Source organism: Mytilus trossulus, chromosome 1 (genome assembly GCF_036588685.1).
Source record: "Mytilus trossulus isolate FHL-02 chromosome 1, PNRI_Mtr1.1.1.hap1, whole genome shotgun sequence".
Lineage (NCBI taxonomy): Eukaryota > Metazoa > Mollusca > Bivalvia > Mytilida > Mytilidae > Mytilus > Mytilus trossulus.
In genome coordinates, this window is record NC_086373.1 from 110,883,497 (window position 1) to 110,909,719 (window position 26,223).

At 32.2% G+C, this 26,223-nt stretch overlaps 2 protein-coding genes across 2 annotated transcripts in view; one reads left to right on the forward strand and one right to left on the reverse strand.

Annotated features, from left to right (window-relative positions):
• Window positions 1–499: 499 nt before the first annotated feature.
• Window positions 500–5,182, reverse strand: LOC134705898 (synaptogenesis protein syg-2-like). The gene is made up of 5 exons (XM_063564616.1): window positions 5,155–5,182; window positions 3,457–3,735; window positions 2,308–2,616; window positions 783–1,034; window positions 500–615 (listed from the first exon to the last, which is right to left on the reverse strand). The coding sequence occupies exons 1-4, from the start codon at window positions 5,180–5,182 to the stop codon at window positions 865–867; spliced, it is 786 nt and encodes a 261-aa protein (XP_063420686.1). The 3' UTR covers window positions 500–615; window positions 783–864.
• A 1,735-nt stretch (window positions 5,183–6,917) lies between these two features.
• Window positions 6,918–26,223, forward strand: part of LOC134705909 (hemicentin-1-like) — a 110,404-nt gene continuing 91,098 nt past the window's right edge. The window contains exons 1-3 of the mRNA XM_063564627.1: window positions 6,918–7,007; window positions 12,795–12,907; window positions 15,369–15,451. Coding sequence (XP_063420697.1) covers window positions 6,918–7,007; window positions 12,795–12,907; window positions 15,369–15,451 — 286 coding nt within the window. The remainder of the gene's footprint in view (window positions 7,008–12,794; window positions 12,908–15,368; window positions 15,452–26,223) is intronic.

The following is a 26,223-nucleotide window of genomic DNA, read 5'->3' on the forward strand; positions in this document are numbered from 1 at the left end:
TTCAGACTACAGCCGAGTTTTATTAAGTAAATTTCAGATCAATTCAGAGAGGTAGAGTAAAACTCAGAACGATCTCGTATAGATATAGGCCATTTCAGAATTTTACTTATTTGTAATGATAGAACTAAAAAGGGAAGAAAGATACCAGAGGGACCGTCAAACTCATAGATCAAAAATATACTGACAACGTAATGGCTAAAAGAGAAAAAGACAAACAGACAAATACTAGAACAAAACACACACAACATAAAACACTAACAAATCATCGCGGTCGCTCGATACTTAGTGTTATGTTTATTAAGCAGTATTTATAAGTAAAATACCAATCAGGTTTAACAAAAATAAGGTTACCGGTCTCTGATACTATATAAACGTTGAATGTAATGTCCAATGATGTCCCGATACCATTTATAGCTCTACAGGTGTATGCACCAGCTTCTTTTGCTGAATTCATCACAACAACAAGCACCTTGCTGGTAGACGATAGAGAGTTACCATTATAAAACCATTCCCAAGTAGTAGCCGAAGGGTTAGCACGTGTATCACAGCTCAGACTGACAGGATTACCAACTGTTTGTGATATGTTTGTCTGTGTTACAGTACTCACTGGAATATCTGCCAATGATATTATGTAAATCCAAATTTAACAGTGAAATATACAGTTTAAATCTGAAGTTGCTCAATAAACGTAAATAAGCATTGACTATTTTAACATTCATCAATTATAATTGTGTAACAAGTTATCATTGAATTCAGTTTGGAAGGAAATATAATTTACTCACGCTGAACATCAACACCTTCCCATGTCTCTCTGATTCCCTTAGTGTTGGTAGCTTTACACAAAATTAAACCATCATGTTCAGTTCAAATGGAATTAGTTATGGTAAGTACAGCTCCTTCGTGTATAATAACGTCATTGTGATACCATTTGTATGTTGGGGGAGGATCACCATCAGCCTCACAAGTTAGGGTGAAACTTTCACCTTCATTTACCACAATACATGATGGTAATATTCTTATGTATGATGGTGCAACTGAAACATTATTATCGATAATTGTATTGTTTTTCTTTTTCAAACGCAATATTTGTACTATCAATTATGTCTCTAAAAATCTATAAAATGATGATAAAATGTGTTGATGGCTTAATTTCTATTCATCGAAAATGTAATTTCAAGTTACAAAAAAAAAAAAAAAGTTGCACATCAATATTTTTATAAATACAAATGTCAGTATGAAAATATTTATTTAACAAATACAGCAATGTGTCGATACATACTTCTCAGTGTCGAGACATATTAAGACATCTTTAAAGACCGTCAATAATTTTTCAAGATATATTCAAACACAATTAAGACTATCTCGAATTTGTCAAGACATATTCAGACAGCATTAAGCCAGCAAGATTGTTGCTATATGAAAATGCTTCTTTAATTGAAATTCTAAAATATGCACGGACCAAAATGTATGGTGAACGGAGGTTGGTGTGGCGGCGGGGTCTCTGTGGACAACAAATCTTCGAAATGAACAATCGCTAGAACTATTTAAGAAAGGACTAAATTCGCATCTATTCAAAGTTGCATTTGTGGATCGCTTATAGTTAAGACCTGGAACTGTGATTGGTTGTATTTGACCTATGTTGATTTTTAATATTTTGTACATTTTAGTGTGATTTTATGTGTTATTGTATATTTTGATATAACATTTTTAGTTTTATTTTTTTACCAGCTGGAGTATTTATAATAAGTAATTTTTTTTAACTACACAATTCAGCAATTTAAGAAATATTTAGTTAAGATAACAAGTTTTCAAATTTTTACTTACTCATTTATATTCTTTTATGTCATTTTTAACCAAGTTGCTGGAGTCTTTTCGCATATTTTTAACTTCGTAATTTCGTGTACGTACGAACTTGTGTGAACATGTAAAGCGCTTAGAGTAATTGAAGTTTTATATTATGCGCTATAAAATGCCTTGTTATAATAATAAGAAGAAGAATAATGTTTGGAACATTTAAGACTTGTCGAGACAATTTTAGCCAAACGAAGAATGTCAGGTAAAAATTCATGCAGATTTATACAACGGTAGTCTTTTAATACTTTTGGCCTTTTGAAGTTGAAGAAGGTTAAGGTAATTCGGAGCAATCCATGGAAAAAAGGAAAACAAACAATGTTCCCGGTTTTTAAATTTCAATTGACGTGTTACCCTTATCTTAAAATTCATATCCAGAGAATTCAGTGGAATGTTCGAAAATTATATTTTTCTGATATGCTATTTGTATGGATTCGAACATATAGAAACGCATACCGGTAACTGTTAACTGAAGACTGGCCGTCTGGAGGATATTACCACGTGTCTCTGGATGTTTTACATCACAATAAAGGGTCTGACCATTGTTACTGATACTTGGTGCCCACGATAGTGTGATGGTAACAGAATGGGTTTTATCTGATTGCAGTACTGATGTTTTGGTGATACCAGTACTGAATTGACTGTTTCCAATCCTCAATATCAATGTTGGTGCGGGATTCCCTCCCGTGCTGATACACGTCCATACGTACATAGAACCAGGTGAAAGACTTTGAGAGCCAGTCAATGTAGGTTGGTTTGGTACGGCTTAACAAAATAAAATAACGGAATCATTAGGTAATGTCATTTGTTATGTTTTTGTTACAATTTTAGAATAGCACAAATACTGTTTCTTCTAAACTGTGGAAAAACACACAAAATAAATACAATCTCAATTCATCATCTAATTAAGTTATCTGCTTTGGTCTGACTTTCATAAAGATTATTGTCTAGTAGGGATCAAGTTCCAAGTACTATGAATATTTAAATATTGAAACTACTATTCCAAATAACGTGATGGGATAGATGATATGATTCCGACAAACACATTATCTCTGAGGAGCTTTTGTTCAAATATACAAAACAAATATCATACATATCAAACATGTTAAATAACCATGACATATTTACCAGCAAACACCTGGTAAAAGGCAAAAACAGCTGAAACGTTACAACTTCAGTTAAGGTGGCTGTGGTTCTTTATTATATTCCAAAGAATTTTTTATTTATTCGTCTAAATTAAGTTTTTATATTGCTTTTATTAAAAAATGTAATAAACAGTATAGGGCACCAACCATTTTGTGTATAAAAAGAAAACTACACCATATAATTTTATGATAAAATGTAAGAAGGTATAGCATTTATAACATGCTTTCACATAATACAAAGAAAAATGGGTCACAGAAATGTTTTGTTTGCTACCTATTTAAATAGGAAAATGCACAACACTTGCATTAATAAAATTATTTAATCTATTTGAGTTATCTTCTCTTTGCAAAAAATGAAATAATCAAAAAAGTATTGTGTTTTGTTTAGGAAACACATCCGTAAATATGACAATTATTCAGATGCCATTTATCCCGAACTATGAAAGATAGGTATACATACTGTAGACTTGGAAGAACCATGTTGTACTCAGTTTGTTCTGTAATACATTATTATCAACCTGACATTCAAACACAGCCAGGTTGTGAGTTTTATCAGCGACAAAGTTATATGTGTTTGTTGTTACTCCATTTGTGGTGGTCTGTGTATCATCTACAAGCTGATTGTTTTGGTACCAATATACTGTTGGTATCGGGTTACCCCCGTATGATGTACATGTCAACGTTACAGGATTTCCCTCAACTATAAATGTTGAACCAGTGATATTTGGATAACCAGGAGCTAAAACAAAGAATACTACACCAGTATGTGCCTGTTATCAAATGAAGAGGACAAACGTCTTTTGTTTCGAAGAAAACTCAAGGTATTTCCATTTGTCCTTTTCTACATAGTTAACGTGTAGTAAACTATTTAAACCTCCAAAAGTCTGACCTATTAAAATATTTGAACTGGAATGAAGTTCAAAGCAATTCATATGTACAAATCTGAGGGTTTTCGCAGTTACTGGCAGCTTGTTCAAAGCCAGAAGAAATTAATGAAAACAAATTAATGTACGTAAGACTAAATATAGTTTAAATGTCTTGTCATTCAAATTCTGTCGAATGACGCATACCTAAAATCTACTAATTAGCATTCCTCAGACAATATTTTTATAATAGGAAACACATAGCATAAGAGGAAAGGGATTAATATAAGTTGCGAAACTTGTTTCCCAATCCACTATAAATAATTAAATTTAAACTAACATAGCATTACATAAGCTGTATACCATGTGCACAATATCATGATAATATTTTGGTATTGTTTCGTTAGTTTACAAAACAAAAACATCAGCATGATATCATGCAATATTGGTACATCTATGTATATATAAAAAAAACATGCATTGCAGTGAAAAGGGGTTAATTTACACTAGGGATATAGACTAATAACTAAAGCGGTTATCAAAGCACCAAAAGCAAATGAGCAAGAATGGAATGATTGGGACCATAACCAGCCCCTAATATATCCTTGCTATCTACTTCTATGTCTGTTAGGTTATCGTGGCTGATAAACCCATGTGTTTAATCATTTATGGCTGCTTTCTTCGTTCTATCCGGATATCCACCATATCCCGGCAGTATTCCCAGGTATACATATTTTGTCCCCAGTGATATCATAGCTATTCACGTAGAATCTATTCTGGTCATGAATCAACTTTCCTTTTGTCTATCATGACAAAGCAACCCCTCTCATTGGTTAATCACGGCCAGTCATACTGTCTCTGTTCTTCTCTAACTATCAATGTCCCTTGTACCCGGTCTTTTCTAGCTTTTCAGTTCCTTCTACTCTTTCTTTATTATGGCAATGCATTCGTGTTCATACTTTCAAACTATGTTTAATATCTGAGCGTCACTGATGAGTCGTATGCAGAAAAACGCGCGTCTGGCGTAAGTTATAATCCTGGTACATGTGATAACTATCTAATACGCATTCATCTGTCCACTCGTGTAGTCTAACTATCAATTGTACTTTTTACGGTCTCTCATAAATATCCATTTCCTGATTTCTAGTCTTTCATGGCTATTTTAAATACACATGTTTTATCTTAAATTCATCCCTTCTCCATTTTAATATTCTTAACCATGATATTCATTTCCGCGGCTATCCTACACTAAGATATGTATGCAAACCCCAACAAAGTAATTAAAATATACTTACCAATGTTTGCTAGATAATTGAACAGCATAATTAGAAATATAGTTGCAAAATAAATTCTTTTGAGATGTTTTGTGTTATAATGGACAATTGATACGTAGTAATGTTTATTGCCCAGTGGGTGAAAAAAGTAAGAAACAAGATGGTTTATGAAAAAAGAAAAAAAATCACAAAAATACTGAACTCCGAGGAAAATAGGCCATCAACAGTGCTCATGACACAACATCGTTCTTTTTTTAATTCTTTCTTTAAAACCTCATTAACGAGTCATAATTATATATCTATCTGAATCATGAAAACAATTAAAACGATATTTAACCAAACGGTACAATACAGTTGAACAGAATAGAAATATGATTGTATTGACGGAATTGTTGATGGACAACTTCAAATAATAATCTATCACAAACGAGATAATTGTACCAAAATATCAACTTTCAAGTTCGCAGAAGTAACAAACCCTTTGATACGTGAAAGGATGTTTACGTCTCATTTAGGAATTAACATCGGTGCCATTTTATCGCTTTAATATTCTATGCTAAATGTGAATTACACTTACATTGACAAACATATGTTGTAGAAGACCAAAGAAGCATCAATATGCGTAGAACAAATTGAACGTTATTCTGCAGTGGTTCCATTTTTTCTGACCACATTTAGACCGGCGCCTTGTTCTTTATTATATTTTCTATAAAAGGCTAAAGATAAAACACATAACATAAAGCATTAAAAGTAATAATGATTAGAATAATTTTCCAAACTGTCAGAACCGTCAATTAATGTGGAAGAAAGAAATTGTAAAGATAGAAAATGCCTTAAAAAGAGTGCCAGATTTTCAATTTTAAGTAAAAGTATTAAGAAAAGCAGTAGTTTCGTACATGGTTTCAATTGTTGAAGAAAACACCCATGTTAATCGCGATTTAGTTTTACTGTGAGTTTACTGTAGCAGTGTTATGTATTTTAGATGACGCTGAAAATTGTTATCTACAGTTACAAGATATATATAAGAATAAAATCGAACAAAAACCGCAAGATATATATTCTCAATTGTTACAATATCCAAGTCCTTGCATTTTCTATAAGTAACGCACTTGCGAATACCTTCGGTTTTAATTTATTGGTAGTATTTATTTTTAATGACACACAGCACATTTTCTTACTTTTAAACGCCCTTTCAAAGGAATTGTTTGGACCAAGAAACTCACAAAGCATGTAACAAAAATTCTGCATACTTTAACTTGATTTTTAGTAAATTGGTCGACTTAATGACCACTAAATTCCTTTAATAACATGTGTTGGTGTTGCAGCGTTTATCTTATTGCAATATATGGCATGGCTAAATATGGTGCTCTCACGTGTAATTAAAATGTTGGAATTTCCCTATCGGTTACTCGTTAATTTGCTGTCGACAACGAATCAAGTGCTGCAGAAAATAGTTTGGAATACATATGCGTTTCTTTGATTCGGACAGTTCAATTATTTACCACTTTATTTACATATGGACTATTATGATTTAAGCAACCAGAAAGAAAAAAAGTTTAAACTAATTACCAATTTCATTAATTGAGAAGAAAACTAGACTTTTTAAAGAAATATATCTTCTACCAACTTTAGGCGCAAAGTCAATGTTGAAACGTGGATGTCAAGGGAAATTGCAATTGGTAGTGATTGCGGGTTTATTTCAATCTGCCCTTGCTCTTGGCCTGAAAAGTTCTACAATTTGCAGGTTTCGCAAATGTGGTTAGAGGTAACGGTTGGGTGTAAAGATGGGTAATTCTTGGAACCCCCTTCACATCATCTTATTGAGTGGAGGCCTACACCTACCTACAAGTGGGACATTAATAACTGGAGCATTGGTAATACGAGTGTTTTCCCCGTTCACTCTCCGTTAAAGGTGGTGGTGTAACCGTGTTTAACTGCCAGGGGGGTTATTAAACTACGTCAACATAGGTCAGCTGTAATCCATTGTGTATAGGTAATCGGTAGTCACCCTGACGCCTCAATAAAATAGTGAAGAATACTCTGTAGCTAAAGCAATGCAACAAAGTCAACACATGTATATTCTAGACATGAAAATGTAACTATAATACAGCAGGAGTTCTTGCCCATTTTCCCTAACGGCTCAACCATGCTTATCGTTTATATCGATTAAACCGTTGGTTTTCCCGTTTGAATGGTTTTACACAAGTAATTTTTGGGGCTTTTGATAGCTTGCTGTTCGGTGTGAGCCAAGGATCCGTGTTGAAGGCCATACCTTGGCCTATAATGGTTTACTGTTATAAATTGTTACTTGGATGAAGAGTTGTCTCATTGGCACTCATACCACATGAGTATACTCCTATATCTATTGACACATGTGCGTCATCTCTGCTATCGTTTAATAAAATATCGTCATTTGAGCTTTGTGGACCAGCAAAAGGTTGTAATGTAGGTTGGATTGGTCAGTCCGAAATCTCTGCTTGATCAGAATTCGTTACTATCAGAGCTCCCTCTGCCTCTACATCAACCTCTACCACCACGCTTACGTGTTCTAGAAGATTTTGGTGGCATGACTGTATTATTTCCGATAAATCTATGTATTATTCAGAAATAGAAGGAATATAATTGTCACGAGGGGGAGGTTAACTTCTTATTATTGGGTATATAGGGTTGTGCCAACAATATGGGTCATAATTTTGCGAGATATTATATAAAAATGACCCTCCTTTTAATGACATCCTATATTAAAATGCATTTACATTTGATAACTGTATATTGATTTGGGATATGATCTACATATCATATATACATATGCTATTGAGAATCTAACATTATTGATGGTCAATTATTATATTAAATTAAATCAAATCATTTGAGCTGGTAAATGTATGAATTATGAGTGAGGATGAGTTAGTGCTTATATAAGCATGGGTCACGGTACTTGTCTATCCCAAATCCGTGTATTTGGTTTTGATGTTATATTTGTTATTCTCGTGGGATTTTGTCTGATGCTTGTTCCGTTTCTGTGTGTGTTACATTTCAGTGTTGTGTCGTTGTTCTCCTCTTATATTTAATGCGTTTCCCTCAGTTTTATTTTTTTACCCCGATTTTGTTTTTTGTCCATGGATTTATGAGTTTTGAACAGCGGTATACTACTGTTGCCTTTATTTAAATTTTGTTTATAAGTATAGGTCATTCTTTCTTAAATATTTATATATACTATAGGTACTGAATTTTAGTGAATATCATATTAAAATGGGTACAGTTTTTGAGGCAAAAAAGGTACACCCCTACCAAAAAAATATCGAAGTTACTTCCCCCCCCCCCCTGTACTGATATTGACCACGATGTTGACGTTTTTACTGATAACGTAGTAAGATCACGGTTTGAACGTAGAACAATCGCAGTAAAAGCGTGGTAAGATCGTGTTGCAATCGGATAACTCGTGTGATGGTCGTAGTGAGAACGTGATGAGCGTAGAAAGAACTTGATAAGCGTAGTGAGGTTGCAGAATAAGCGCAGTGAAAACGTGGCATAATCGTAGCGGGGTCTTTGTAGAAGTATAATGAGGTCGTAGTGGCACCGTGAAAGCAAACGAAAATTTAAATTTTCATGCCGTTCATACCGCGACCTCACCACGATCTGAATATATTTTAGAATGCGGTGAGCGTAGTGTGATCGTGGTCTAATGGGACTGGGGCTTAAGTTTGTGTAATAAAATGTATGTTTAACTAGATGGAACCTCTAAACATATGACTATAGAATACAGAAAGTCTGTAGTATTCTAATCTTGATAATTGTAAATTACAATAAACAACAGACAAGGAGAGACAACTATATAACATTTTTAACCATTTTGTGAAAAAAGAAGGGGCTTCAACATAGTATAGAAAATACAACAACAACTCTTCATCCTTGTTCTTTATCTTATTGTTATTCGTTTAATATTATTGTAGGGTTTGTATCTTTGAGCATTACAATTAAAGGTTTTATTACGAAAATTTACGCATTAAAGATTTTATATTTCTTTATATAAATCACTTGTTTTCCTACATTCGTATCAGGTCAGTTTTTTATTCGATATTATCCGAATGCAGACTAAAAATGTTTTGTCATTCGTCACAAATATCAGATTAGAAACAAAAATGAAAAATCGCATGATTACAAACATTCTCGATTCCTTTTTATATTTTAACTGAGGTGAAAAATTGCATAAACATTTCATTTAAATATTTTGAGATTTACTCTGTTATGTGCAACGCCGATATAACTGAAATATATGCCACTTCGCATCAAAAACAGTGAATGCATTCGTTTCTGTTATAATTTGCAGTCGAAAATTGAACATAAAACGTATACAGTTAATAATCAAATTTGATTTAAAAACATTATACTGCTTTCCTTCCGTACAACATGTACCCATAATATAATTGATGAAAGTATCATGTTTTAAATAATAATTATTAACAGTGTTGTAGCATGATGTCCCATAATAGTTATCAAAAGTACCAGGATTATAATTTTAAACGCCAGACGTGCGTTTCGTCTACATAAGACTCACCAGTGACGCTCAGATCAAAATAGTTAAAAAGCCAAACAAATACAAAGTTCAAGAGCATTGAGGACCCAAAATTCCAAAAAGTTGTGCCAAATACGGCTAAGGTAATCTACTCCTGGGGTAAGAAAATCCTTAGTTTTTCGAAAAATTTAAGTTTTGTAAACAGAAAATTTATAAAAATGACCATATAATTGATATTCATGTCAACACCGAAGTGCTGACTACTGGGCTGGTGATACCCTCGGGGACGAAACGTCCACCAGCAGTGGCATCGACCCAGTGGTGTAAATAGTTATCAAAAGTACCAGGATTATAATTTTAATCGCCAGACGCGCGTTTCGTCTACATAAGACTCATCAGTGACGCTCAGATCAAAATAGTTAAAAAGCCAAACAAATACAAAGTTGAAGAGCATTGAGGACCCAAAATTCCAAAAAGTTGTGCCAAATACGGCTAAGGTACTCTACTCCTGGGGTAAGAAAATCCTTAGTTTTTCGAAAAATTTAAGTTTTGTAAACAGAAAATTTATAAAAATGACCATATAATTTATATTCATGTCAACACCGGACGCGCGTTTCGTCTACATAAGACTCATCAGTGACGCTCAATTGATTTTGATATAAATGCAACAATCTTTTTAAGAAGTAAAAAAAAAACATTTAAAAATTTAATTAAAAACAAGTCTTGAATTGAAATGTATCATTTCTCTTACTTTCATTTTTTTTTTAATATTAATACGTTCAATATAAAAATAGAATGCATCTGGGTTTTCACAGTCTGCTGAACACATTTCAAAAGCTAAAAATAAACTTACGTATTGGAAAGAAAACACTTTGTTTGAACATTTTACATTACACTAGCATTTCAATAAAATTGAGAATGGAAATTGGGAATGTGTCAAAGAGACAACAACCCGACCAAAATAAAAAAACACAACAGCAGAAGGTCACCAACAGGTCTTCAATGTAGCGAGAAATTCCCGCACCCGGAGGCGTCCTTCAGCTGGCCCCTAAACAAATATATACTAGTTCAGTGATAATGAACGCCATACTAATTTCCAAATTGTACACAAGAAACTAAAATTTAAATAATACAAGACTAACAAAGGCCAGAGGCTCCTGACTTGGGACAGGCGCAAAAATGCGGCGGGGTTAAACATGTTTGTGAGATCTCAACCCTCCCCCTATACCTCTAACCAGTGTAGAAAAGTAAAAGCATAACAATACGCAAAGTCGTCGTTAGATTCCACTAAATAAGGCCGTTTAGCCGAGAGAAGACACCAACATGTATTATTCGGAGGTCTTAAAAATCGGCCACCAATGAAAATGGGGGTTATTTCAATTTTAAATATTTATGCCAGGGAAAGTGTCATACAATTATGAGGCCTAGATAGCTATTAACGATGTTAACCATTTTCACCGTGGCATGACATTTATCTTCCTCATTTTTAATTTACCCACTATATACTGTTGTAAACTAATGGCACATACTAGATCATTATATATTTGATATACGTTGTATGTTAACTTATATTATTATACTTCACGTTAAAATGCCATATTTTGATTGGCTAATACGAGGGTGTCATTTTACTCTATCACATAGCTGAGAGGGTGACAATTTGTTTTGAATGTTACCCTCTCGTATAAACCAATCAAAAATCGACAATTTAAAGGACAATGGATTGAATTTACATCAAGTAGATAAATACAATGCTTAAGTTTTGAGTTTTGGATCAAATTTTATTAATATTTATCTGTCAAAATAAGAAAAAAAAACCATCTTGTTGCTTCGTCGCGGTTGACAATGTTTTCTCGGGGTACCAATCTGCTCTATCACCCTCTCAGCTATGTGTTATTTATATAAAGCTAAGGTGTAGATTACGACATCTCTCATACTGATGACAGAATACATGTACAAATTGTGTGTTTAAAATTTCATGACACTATAAATGTTTTTGAGTGTATTGCAAAGTAAAAGGCAATGTGTCCTAATGAGTAAGGCACATCTGTTGTTGTATGATGCAATGAACGTATTTTGTTGCTTACAGGATATTTTTTTACCAGTAGTTTCAAAGCATAAGCCGGATTGATCTCTTTAGAAATTTGTTTTTTCCATTTCTTTTTTTTCAATTAAAAGTAAAATTTATGTGATAACGGGTGTTGAAGAGAGAAAAAAAGAAAGAACAGATCAGACATATATTTTTCATGATGTTATATATGTACATATGGGTACAGTCCTTACCTGTACAGTAAGTTCACTTGGTAAAAAATAACCCGTGACACGATTACGGTATCCGACTAGTCCTAGGACCACAATCTAGTTAACTTGAAAAGCAGACTCGGTCCTAGGACGGGTTTTAAGTATGTCAAAACAGGTTAACTTCGAAACCAGTTCAATCATGATATGCTGGTGGACTATAATACCCCGAACCAGCCCAGTAGCCAGTACTTCGGTACTGGCATGAAAATACGGATTTTTTGTGTTATTCAAATTTGCTGTTACAAAATATTAGAAATTATTATAAATTAAGGAATGTATCTCCCTCATACAAAGCTCTGATTCCTTTCACGGATTTGGTTATACTTTTTGGACCTTTTGTATTATAGCTCTTCATCTTTTATATAAGCTTTGGAATTCAAAAAATTTGGCCACGAGCATCACTGAAGAGACATGTATTGTCGAAATGCATATCTAGTGCAAGACAATTTGTACCGTTAATTTTATTATGCATTAGTTAAATAAATTTGTTTTCGTTATTAGGCTTAACGAATACCGTTATGCGTAGTCATTTGCACTGGTGGATTCACCCGTGCATACCGAAGCGGAAATTCAATCATTCGACGGTTTGCATTCAATCAGTCTACACGTTTAATTCAATTGCTTGGTGTAAAGGTCTGTCTGGCTTTTAATATTGTTTAAAAAAAACTATTTTTGTTCTATAGGTACTCTTTTTCACACGTATCAGATTATTCTTATAGAATTGTACAATTCAATAGATACACATGTATACTGTCATAAGTTACAATATTTATTCAATGTTCTTTTTTCCTTCATTTATATGTAGATGTGAATTGTTTCTAATTTTTGTAATTATATTTTGTAGAATGTTCAGGCTGTTGATCATACTTCTAGTGAAGAGAATGTGATAAGGACTATTTTTTGCGGAACACCTGCCATTCTAAATGTTTGTTCACATGTTGTTATTGTGTTCCGAATGTATTATTAAAAGACCGGATGCTGCAAACCTACATCCCATAGTATATTTAGCATAAGTTAACTTTATCTCAAGTAAAAGTTTGACTAGTCTGCTCATTACTAAATTAAATAGAAACCAGGACCACTCTACATCGATTTTTTAAAAATATATTTTTATTGTCTTTAATTCTTGGTTTAAATATAGAAAAATAAAGTAAAACTAATACATCCGTATTATAAACAGTATTAAAAACAAGCATTTTTAAATGAAGTACGCATAAAACTTGTTTATACAAGTTTATCCGTTATCAGCCTTTCGCAAATGTTTCTATAAATTAAATAAAAGATTATTGAACATGTTCCAGACCATATGAGAATTTGGACCGTACGCGTACGGTCCGGACCGTATACGTATACTCGTATGGTCCGACCATACGCGTACGGTTGGACAGTATGAGTGTACGCGTACGGTTGGACAGTATGAGTGTACGCGTACGGTTGGACAGTATGAGTATATGCGTATGGTCCTGTACGAGCTGATTATTTAGTTATTGGATCATATGGGTTAAATGCAAACACACATTTATCATGTTTATCACAATCTTTATTTTAAGTTTTACAAAATACTATTAATACATTTAGATGGCTAAAATGAACAAACGAACAGTTGAAATTGAATATTTGTTTAATTGAATATCTGTATCCAATTTTGGTACTCTCGCCCAAGGTGACACAAGTCACGTATTATTTTTTTACCTTATCATGTTTGCAGTTCATTCATGTTCCTATGCATTTTTTTGTAAAGTTGCTAAATATTGTAAAACAATTGTCCTCCCACATAATGTTAACTTTGATATCTTCAATTTCAGTGATCATAATTCAATTAATGTATTACAGATCGACATGTCAACGTGTCATCCTTTTGTTCAATAAACATGATACATTCATACTTAACAAAATTGCAGTATATTTAATAACTCATGCTGACTTGTATAGCAAAATTATTTGACCGCATCAACAAAGACTATATTTGCACTTTGTCATGTAAATCTGTATAGCCGCATAGTAAATCGGCAATAATTTTATGTCATGATTTAATGTGATATAAAAATGACAGCAATATTGAAACACGATTACTACAAAAAATTGTCTGCATAAATTAAGAGTACTATTGTTATAGTATATATCAACATTTTAAACACAGAATAACAACGAACATGTGAAATAATTTCATTGATATGGTTATATTTATAAATTAACTGCTTACAAATGTTTTTTGGAATACTAAGGTTTTTCTATCTAAGGCATAGATTATCTTAGCTGTATTTGGCAAAACTTTGAGAAATTTTTGGTCCTCAATGCTCTTCATCTTCGTACTCTATTTGACCTCTTTTTTTACTTTTTTTTGGATTCTAGCGTCACTAATGAGTCTTTTGTAGACTACTTGTAGACGAAATGCGCGTCTGGCGTATTTACAAAATTTAGTCCTGGTATCTATGATGAGTTTATTTAAAACAGTACACAAAAACAGCATAACAGAATTCCGAACTGTCCGTCACACGAAATACCAATACCACATAAATGACGTCACAGGTAAATTTCTACAATTTGGATATAAATCTAGATTAAGGTTTGTTATTATGCTATTTGATGTACTTTGTAACAATTACAAGACTGTTAATATAAAATTGTGTTAGTAATTAGTTATATTATTTAGCATAGTAATCTCGGAATTTCTTCTAAATCAAATTGTAAAACAAATAATTCGTGAATATATAGTTGCTTTTAGCTAAAATCATAAAAAATGTGATTAATTATCTTAACTTTTACATACAAATAGAAAAACACAAAAATGAATTACAACTACAAACAATAAGATAATCTAAAACATCTGATCAGAATAACAAATACAATATCATAACTAAATACTAGAATGTTGGGTAAACAAGTACCGTAACACGAGTTATAGCAATGTAAATTTAGACTCAGCAACACTGTCATATTCAGGAAAAGGTCATGTTCGGTACTTAAAAGACCAGATGACTTAAATTGTAAACCACAATCGAAGACGTGGTTAGAAAGTTCCTTAGTAATTTTAGACATATATACATCGTACGAATCAACGATTTCGTGATGGTGTCCATAACATTTACGTATCACGAATATGAACTACCAAATTAGACTTTTTACCGGATTTGTATTAACATAAGCAACACGACATGTGCCACATGTGGAGCAGGATCTGCTTACCCTTCTGGAGCACCTGCGATCATTCCCGGTTTTGGGTGGGGTTCGTGTTGCTTAGTCTTTAGTTTTCTAAGTCGTGTCTTTTGTACTATTATTTGTCTGTTTGTGGTTTTATTTTTAGCCATGGCTTTATCAATTTATTTTCTATCTATAAATTTGACTGTCCCTCTGGTATCTTTCGTCTCTTTTTTATCGTGTGTCATTTTCAGTTTTTTCTCTTATAACTTTGTTGTAGCAGATTCTGTGTAAGGCATACTCCTGTACATGAAGATGGTATAGTATACGAGCATATGTCAACACCATACGATGGGAAAGAAGGTATGTTACTAATGAGAACTTTCAACTTGATAATTGGGAAGTGGAAATCGTCTTGTATTTCATAAATTTTAGTGTGCATCTGTGTCAATATTGAGGAAAAGATCAAGATATGACGAAGTCCTTCTAGTATCAGTATTATCTTGAATTTTAAAATCACCGGGAAAGTTTTTCTTGAACTATTGGTAACAAGTATTCAGTGATATGACATTTAATAAAACAAAACCTTTCCGTATGCAGTTTAAGAATTGAATATCAAAAAGCTCCGCCTTCTGTTGATTTAGTACTGACTGTGTCTTACTTTCAACTGTTATATTTAAATGAATATGTATTTGGATTAGCATAGCAGGAGATTCTAATGTCGCGCTACTTTTATTATTTTGTACACTATAATATTAGCGAAGCACTTTTGCTTCGATTGTAAAGCCGTAATATATAATGCGTATTGCTGTGTGTTTGTTTTTCCTATATTGGCTTGAGGTATACGAGAGGTGGTTGAGATCTTTTCAAACATGTTTAACCTCGCCGCATTCTTAAGTCAGGAGCCTTTGTTAACCTATGGATTTTAATTTTAGTTCGTTTATATACTTGAGTGTCTCGAATGACGTCCGTTGTCACTAAACTATATAAAAAAAGATGTGATATGATTGTCAATGAGACAAAAGAGGGACGCAAGATACCAAAGGGACAGTCAAACTCATAAATCTAAAACAAACTGACAACGCCATGGCTAAAAATGAAAAAGACAAACAGCAAAACAATAGTACACATGACACAACATAGAAAACTAAAGAATAAACAACACGAATCCCACAAAAAACTAGGGGTGATCTCAGATGCTCCGGAAGGGTAAGCAGATCCTGCTCTACATGCGGCAACTCTCCACAAGAGACCAAATGCCACAAAAATTAACAACTATAGGTCCCGTACAGCCTTCAACGATGCCCACACCGCAATGGCCCCGAATTGACAATCTTAATCAATTCAACCGAGAAACTAACGGCCTACTTTTGTACAAACACGACCGAAAAACAAATATGTAACACATTAACAAACGACAACTACTGAATTTGGACAGGCACATACATAGCTAATGTTAATATCACAACATTCTCCCTCACCTTGGACAGTGGTATATAAAGGCAACAGTAGTATACCGGGGTTTGAAACTTATAAATCGATAGAAGAAAAAAAATCCGGGTTACAAAATAAAACCGAGGAGAACAACGACACATAATATAAATGTAACACACACAGAAACGAACAAAGCATTAGACAAAATCCGATGAAAATAAAAAATATAACATCAAAACTTAACTCACAGAAACGAACACAGGAACTAAAATATAACAATGGCTATATTCTGGACTTGGTACAGGACATATTTTAAAGAAAAATTGGTGAGTGGAACCTGGTTTTATCGCATGCCAAATCTCTCACTTTAATGGCAATGTTAAATATAACATTAAAATTACAACATAACACTACAGGACTACAATACAAATAAATAAGGGAACATATTAGACAAAGAAACACGGGAAAAAAGCTAACAAAAGGCACCAGGTTTAAAATTTTTAAATACGTCAAAAGTTCGTTTCGTCCACACAAGACTAACTGGTGACTCAATGATACAAAAGGTCGAAAGTCAAAACAATTTTCCGTGAATAATTTATGAGAAAATTTGATCATGCCAAACAGGATATATCTACATGTTTACACTATTAAATATCATATGGAAAACAAAAACATGGTTGTGTCCGATGTCATCACATTAGCCTTAACAATTAACTTTCTATTCCAGTTGAATGCATTTAAATTTTTAATTGTATGCAATATCCGCGTTTTTCAAAGATTAGTTTGTTTAAATCAATATCGATGTCATTTCCTTAATGTAATTATATTTAAATCGTGAAGTTATAATAATAGATTCTGTCAAAATATATCGGTCACTCTTTCGATTTTAAATGTGTTTTGGTTATAGTCTTGTACCTATAAAGGAGTGAAATATATTATATTATATCTTATTTAAAGTGATATAGACGAAAACTATTTAGTTTAACAATAAATAGTGTTTCATTTAGCTTAAGTTTGATCTCATTTGAAATTCATTTTGTAAATTACATCTTTCTGTAAAATATTTGGTTGGTATACTAGAACATAGATATAAGAAAATCGGGTTAGCGTGCAAATGAGACAACTCTCCACCAAAGTCATACCTTGTAGAGGTAAACTGTTATAGGTTAAAGTCCGGAAGCTTTGACTCACAACGGACAACAAGCTATAAAGGGCCAAAATTCCCTTGTAAAAACAACTGTTTATGCTATATAAAAACGAAAAACTAGAAACGCTTATGAACCATAAGAACAAACAACAACCCCTGAACAACAGGTTCCGTCAGTTCCTTTAATTTATACTTCAAGACCATCAAAGTTTATACAAGGTTTATTGCCAACTCCATCGTCATATTGATATACATTATACAACTAATTCAGATATCCAGAGCATACAGCTGCCTCTAAGACTGTATAAACCAAGTTGAAGTCCGAAAATGCCTAATCCTTTTTAAAAAAAAGTGTTTAAGAAGATATCAAGACGTTTTTGGAATAGCGTAATTGTATATATGACTGTCAGTGTGGTTATATGTGTTCTCGATGAATCTTAATTTCCTACATAAAGACGGAATATGGTCCGGTTGATTTAAAATTATATTCATTATCAACCCAGTGCTGATTCATCATTTTCCTAAAAGTTTTGTCGCGTTTCATCAATAAACTCATCATAAATTCAAGGATTGAAATTTCATATTTACGCCAGACGCGCTTGTCGTCTATAAATGACTCTTCATACAGTAGACTTCATAAAGTACATTCAATTTCTTAATACAGTGTAATACTTATTGGGAATTTTGATTATTTATAAGTGAAAATTCCTACAAACAAATGTTGTCCGTTATTTTTTTTCTTTGCAGGTTTGCTTATAATATTCTTTTAATATTTAATCAATCCACCGTGTTCTGCAAAAGATAATGACTAGAATATGACAGTTGTTGTCCATTTATTGATGTGTTTGAAGTTTTCGTTACTTTGACAAAACTAGTATCTCATTTAACTTTTTATGTATGCTTCTATATTTTCCTATTCTCGCCTGGTGTTTTCAAACCCAAAATTAATTTAAAGCTTGGCCTTTAAAAACACGTATTGGAAAGGAACAGTCAATGTTTCGGTCTTCTATAAAGACGATATTAAAGGCACAAGACAAGCCTCAGACTAATGTTGAGTTTCAAAAATACTAGACGAAAATGACAAAGGTAAGATAGCTCAAAGAAGCTTTAAACTAAAAGGTTTAAATGTAGCCAGAGCTCGAAAAGTACTTAGAGCTTGCAATGTCGAAATGCGCATCTGGTGCTGAATAGTATTTTTTTTCTAAAATATGATATTGTTATTTAATATTTGTTTAATCGTAAAACCTACTGATAGATTATAGAATTATTTGATAAATTATTCCGTTTCGGGGTATTCACTCAACGTTATCATCTCACATTGATATTTAGAAGATGTAGAACGGAGTGAATTTGACGCTTTATATCTCAAATAAGTAAATAAAAGAAATATTGAAAATCATCGTTGTAGTTGCCGCAGACAAAACATCTATTTGTTCATAGATATCTGCGGGTGTTTCAATAATGTATTGATAGTTGATTTTTTTTTTATCAAATACAAGATAAACGATAAGTCAGAAACCGCATTTAAAACGGTGAAATACTTTATGGTGTACCTCATATGTTGTTGACGACTTTGAAAGGAAGGACAAAGAGAAAGTCTTAAGTTAGACATAGTCAACAAACCGAACTTAAGTACGAGCTGCAAATCAGGAAATATTTATTATAGTGCAACATGTACCTCTTGTAATGGTAGTACATAGTTCAAACCGATACACTTATTGATAAAGTCAAAGTCTACAAAAGGTCGATATTGGTAACCTTTGAATTATGAATACATTGATAATAGGGAAACGCAATATATATGTATTTAAGATGTAGACTAAAACAACATTCTTCGTTTCTTCGTGAAGCACAGTTTAATCAATATGTCGATTGTAAAGTCCAACCTTAAATAGGAATTGAACTTCGATTTGTGAATATCTTTTTTTATATTACCACCACTTTACGACTTAGTAACGCCAAAAGTCGTAACGTTTAACAACGTTGATGCGATGAAACCTTTCACATATTAATTTTTAGTTAACACTTTCTGAATCAAGGATTTTTTTAAGTCATACAACTAAATATAAAATGCTTGTCAACGATTTTGTTTTTAACAGGGTGGTGGTTTGTTACGAGAAACGATACTGTACGCAATACATACATACCGTGTAAGTCTAAACTAATCAAAACAGTTCAAAAGTCATTAATCATTTAGAATAAGCAATACCGGGTTACAAACTAAAACCACGGAAAACACATCAGCTATAACCGGAAAACACAACGAATTAACAGAAACACGTACCTTACATAAAAAACTAAGAATTTTCTTATCCCAGGCATATATTACCTTAGCCGTATTTGGTACAACTTTTGGGAATTTTGGATCCTCCTCGCTCGTCAACTTTGTACTTGTGTGGCTTTATAACTGTTTTGATATGAGCGTCACTGATGAGTCTTATTTAGACGAAACGGGCGTCTGGCGTACTTAATCACAATCCTGGTACCTTTGATATTTTTTTACACAAAAGGAAAGGGCAACATACAAAGACATTGACTTGGTAAAGGAAATGTTTGGTAAAAATGGCTGATTGGGCCTGGTTTTATGGTTAGCCAAACATCCTTTTTATAAAAGGAAAAATTAAATATTGTTTGAACAAACACAGGAACAACCAGCAAAGGGACATACATAAATAGATAATATATGAGTACATTACAACATGTAAACCGAAGACAATAGTGTGCATATAATATAAACTTCAAATCACATAAATGAAATAGCTGAACAAAACTTATCTCAAAGGAATGTCTCTAATATTTGTTTCTGTCTATGAAGAAATAACATAACAAATGTAGTGCACACTGAATCCCTGAGCGGGTTATTTCAAATTGTAAACCACATTTGTGATGTTAGTTTGTATAGATAGAAAAAAAAATATAAGATAATAATCTTTCCTTATAAATTCATTCTGATAAATGTTGATGACATCACTGTAACATCAAAAAAATAACGTCAATGAGATGAAAGACAAAACACGGTGAGCCAAACAGAAGACGAGTCACATTAATTTATACATTTTACTCGTATAGCTGCAGACACATTTATGATTAAAAATGTGAAAAATAAATAAATATATAGAGGTCTTAAAAAGACCAACCAGCAATATGAATCTGTACCGGATTGCCTATAAATGACAATGCGGGATATATTTCAGTTACAAAGAGTTTATTTTTAACACGCCTAGGAGGTATGAGAAAAATAATTAAACTTAAATACGCCAGGTAAAATGATATTGCGTGAAAATATGAAATATTACAACGATTCTTATGACACTATTTAAAGTGTTAAAGTTACACTCTTGAGAATATTATACATGAATATATAATTCGTCTAAATATCACGCCAACAATGTTAGAACTGTTGATATATATATATATATATATATATATGAATAAATCTAAATTGAAAAAAAAAACGTTCAAACCTTTGAATGCGTTTGATTAAAACAGAAATTTGCATTCCTGTGCATGTTAAAACAAATTTCTGGGGAGAGGGTTTGAATACAGCACAAACAACATTTTTCAAACGGAACAAAAAAGTAAAAATATATATTTCTACAAAACGTTTTGACTAACTAGTCGAACAACTAATATTCCTAAATCCTGCTAACTGCCTTTTACGATTGCCAAATAAATTTATCAGGAAATGTAACATGGATCTTTATAATTATTTAATAACAAACAGAAAACAATAAATTTTCGGAGAAGATGGTATTCCGCAAAAGAGAGGTGCCAAATTTTGTACACAATACCAGGATTTCGGCAATAAATATCTCTTTGTTGATGTAAGGGATCGAAACGGCATTTGAAAGGCCATATAATTTACCTCAATTAAGGATAGACTCTAAAATTTTAAACAGTCGAAATAGGATGAACGGGATCATACGACCCAGAGGAAAATATAATACAAGCCGAAACGACAAAAATATAAACAAATCTAAATGTAACTTGGAAACAAATGTTCCAAACCTATGATTTCGTTGGTTGAAAACCGTAATTTTAAATCATGTGCATGTAAATCAAATGTCTTGCACAAACAACATTTTCCAAAAGACCAAAAACAGCTAAAATTGTATTTTAACAAAACGCATTCGACTAGCAGATCGAACAACTGATGTTCCTTAAATCTGCTGGCTGCCATCGACGATCGCTAAACGAATTGATCACAAGATGTAACATGGGCCCTAATTATTAATTTGATATCAAGCGGAAAACAATAAACTTGCGAAAAAGATGGTATACCAGCAAACACGAGGTGCTTTAGTTTTTACGCCTTATCCGGATTTCGACAATACATGTCTCTTCAGTAATGTAAGGGGTTAAAACGGTATTTAAAAGGCCATATATTTTAATATTTACCTCAATTTAGGATAGACTCTTGAATTTTAGATATATATATAATTGAGAGTATGTGAGTCTGTCTGTGTGTAGTGGTTACAACTGCATATATTTTACCTTGTCCATTGGATTTTTAAGAATAAGAAATACAAGGCTTTATAATATTTTAAATAATCTATATCCGTCAACAATATGTTTTTAATTTACAATTACGCAGTTTACACTTCAAGAACTCAGTTAATGTCTAAAAGTGTTGTTAAAAATTATTGCATACAAAAGAATTTTTCCGCATCAATTAATAATCATTCCCGCATGTGGTAAACACCAGATTGCTATCAATATTTATGCTTTCAATAAAAGTCATTATATGTTAACGTTAAAATCATACAAACTATGCATTATCTCTAAATAATTGTAAAAAAAAATTCCAAGATCAAATACGTGCATTTAAATTCTAGTTTCATAGAGGGTATGAAATACGATATTCCTTACTTTAATTGCGGTCGGTTAAAGGAATATAAACTGAAGCAGGGGATTTCAAATAATATATCTTGTTGAGACCTGTATACGATGTAATATGTAAAAGGTATAAAATTTGTCCACGCCATGCATAACATAAGAACACAGATAAGACTAAATTTGTAAAAGGATATTTGTATTGAATATAGATATTAAGTACATTTTCTGTTTTATATACATGAATTTATATATTCATACTGATGTTGGTTTTAGTATATATGTAACATCCAGATATACCATATAATGAATTTTCCATTAGAGAGAGCATTCGGTTGTTTAAAGGAACTATGACATTGTACACAAGGGAAAATTATTTATCAGACAAACAAAAGTGCACAGATTAACACGAATATTAAATATTACAAACTTTAAAAGAATAAGTATAAATATTGTTACATAAAAACATATATGTTGGTGTGAAAAGGCTAAAAACAAAATAAACAATAACATTACATTACATAGGATAATGCTAAGTTGCTTAAGTGTAAATTATTTCAATAATGGAAGTCAGGGGTCCCAGTAGAGGTTGGCAATGTGAAAACTTTTAAAACATACATTTTGTTCTAGTATTAGATTTTCTTTTAGATAGTTTTCCAGCCATGCAGAATTTACTTGATTTTCACACAGTTTTATTCTATAGTTCTATTTGTTGAGTGTTAAGGGCCATTTTTCTTCACATCTAAGTTTAGTACTGCTTTTGTCAAATAAAACATTATACATATCTTTCGAGCCTTTTCTTGATAAAAAAAATATATTTTTATATTATTCGGTATAATTGGTCCTAGTGTTTTACATTAATTGTTTATGGATATATAGTTTTATAAAGCCTTTTTATATGGTTTTAATGATGAAATGACCCCATTATAAGTAAGAAAGTTTGACTTAATTTTATAAATGTTTCGGAATTGTTGAAAAGTCATTAGTTTTCCCTCATCGTTAATAAATCATTTATTAAAAAGATCCCTTTATCTATCTTTTTTTTATTTTTATTTTTTTATAGATAATGAATGATGTTCCTATTTTTATGTTTTCACTATTCTAGAGCGAACCTGATAAAAACTCCTCTTCATTTTTTGGTATGAATTTATTTGGTAAATCTGTCCAAGCTTCAAAGACTTATTTTTAAAAAGATTTTTTACTGTTGGGCCTAAATAAACTAGGTTTTCAATACTATTTTTTCATAACTTTCTAATAGCTTATTTAGATTTTTCAACAACCCTCTTATCCAAGTTAGTTTCAATCATTTTATACATTTGTCAATATCTAGCATTTTCAGCCCTCCTAATTTGTGTTCAGAACATAATATTTCTCTTTTTATCTTGTCAGGTTTGTTTTCCCAAATAAATGAATAAATCTTGTCAGTTAGTTGTTTTGAAGTATTTTTGCATGGTGCTTGTAATATTAAAAACAGATGGTTCAATTTTGAAATAATTAGGGTCTAAATGATAGTTATTTTTCCAACTGGTGTAAATGTTTGTTAAGACCAAATATTTATTATACTTTCAATTTCTTTAATTCTTGGACCATAATTCAACAATTCCATTTCATTCAAATTAACAGAAACGTTTATTCCAAGTAATTTAAACCTACTGGAACCCCATTCGAATCCCCATTTTTACACACATTGTGTCTGACTATTATTGACTATTAAACTTTTATCTGATTGTACATATTAAAAACGTTCTCAATATCCATGCTTTTTTGTTGATTGTTGACAAACAAAGGGCAATTGTTAAACTTTGGGTTTACCTGCCATATTTTCACAACAACACTGACCGATTAAAACAAAAATTAACGATTATACGAAATTTATGCGAAAAAATGATAAAATCGTGCACATATTACTTAGTTTATGATGTTTGTATGCATTGGTTCATGAATTGGAATAACATTATTTTTCACCGGTCATTCGTTTATTGTGGCTTTAATGTCCGATATGCTGACGACGGACTGACAGACAGAGGTATACAATAATACGTCCCGTAACCGGGCGCATACAAATTCAACACGTACTATACATTTGGCTTTACAAGTCTCCAACAAGAGAAATATTTAACACACACGCAACCATGTATTTATGTAGAGTTATATACATGTCTCACAGAGTACTGCGAAACTATAACAAACACATTTATCTGTTGAAAGAATATTCCATTCATATAGACAAATGGTTTGATCTGAGGTTCATGTAATATTTGCCACTGAAAGCTTTGCAAAAATAAAAAATAAAAAATGGAAAAAAAAACACACAAAAAAACTAGTAACAATAGTTCAAATGTAGGTTCGAGTTTAGATCACTCAATGTGAATCACTGTCGACAGTGATAAAGGGAGATCGTCGGATCCCGATGACGACCATGGCTGAGAAGGACAACCAGTTAATTGTTTTCATACAAAGGTAGCTGATTAACTCTTGATTCTTTGGTTTAAAAAAAAAAAAAGCCAATATGATATAGGAGAGAGTTCTTAAATTGGCACACAAACTCAATCAATTATTTTCAAATTAACTATCATTAATCAGTATTAAATTTTGTGAAAATAGGTGCATTTACCACAATTAAAATCAAATGGAATAAAAGAATATACATTCGAAAAAAAGAGGTGCACCAACAGAAAATAGAAACCGCAGTCATACTCTTAACTTCTTCGGATCATAAAATCTTAAAGACTTTTTAATCTATTTAACAGTATAACTCAGAGGTTTCTAAGTGTAACTCGGGCTTTAACTAGAACTCTCACAAGAATAAATATTCAAAATAAAAATAAAACTTGAACTTTATCTGAATATATAACTGGAACTCGAACTTAATTTGGTTTGATTATGAAGCGTTGTGTAATTACAGATATGTTAGCCAATTTTAAATTTCTCCTAAAAACGGTGTCATTGAGGTCTTTTTTTAAAGTGCGGAGATTGTGGCTTCTTAAACACGTCATTTCAGGTTTTATCTTCCTAGTGAATTTATTCTGTTTGGAGTCTAAATTGAACGTGTTACTTTAATAGCCCAGGTACCCTCAATCTTCCGAAGTAGAAGGTTCTAAATCTGCAAGCCGTAAATTAATTCTTTATTAAAACATTCGTTTTTCCTACACAACAAATGCATTTTTTTTTAGATGACTTCAACTTTGACAATAACTTTAAAATAAACTTTTGCTGTATGTTTAACAATGAATATTCAAAATAGGTATAGGAAGATGTGACAGTGACGCAACGTCAGATATTGCTACCATTTAGCGTAACAGAAAACTTGACGTTAATTTGGAAACGCGCACTATCGATTTTTTTCCTACAGCGCTTTCCTTGTTGGGTAAATGCAAAGAATAACACACAAGTAGAAATGCCGTGAGATCCTAATATAATACGATTTATTTTTATAATTTACATATGATATTTACTGTTACTGCTGGTAATTATGTGTTTTTTGGGAAATATTGCTGCATTTTATATTTAAACCGAGTACGATTTAATTCAAGTAGTTGTACAAGAGACAATACAATGGCTTAATATTTATAATACTGAAGTTTTCTTACTTTTTGATTGTGTAAATGATGTGTAGTTTGTTATATGTGCATCATTTCGTTTTGTTGGAAGCAGGACATTTACATTAAGTGGAGGAAGGAATTTTTCTAACCCGCAAATGCAGTTCATGCCGTCGCTGGCA

Coding starts and splice junctions, on each gene's coding strand:
- LOC134705898 (XM_063564616.1), bottom strand. CDS start 5,182: ATGCTGTTCAATTATCTAGCAAACATTG. Junction 3,736..5,154: donor CAATTATCTAGCAAACATTG/GTAAGTATATTT, acceptor TCTTTGTTTTAG/CTCCTGGTTATCCAAATATC. Junction 1,035..2,307: donor TCTTCAGTTAACAGTTACCG/GTATGCGTTTCT, acceptor ATAATGTTTCAG/TTGCACCATCATACATAAGA.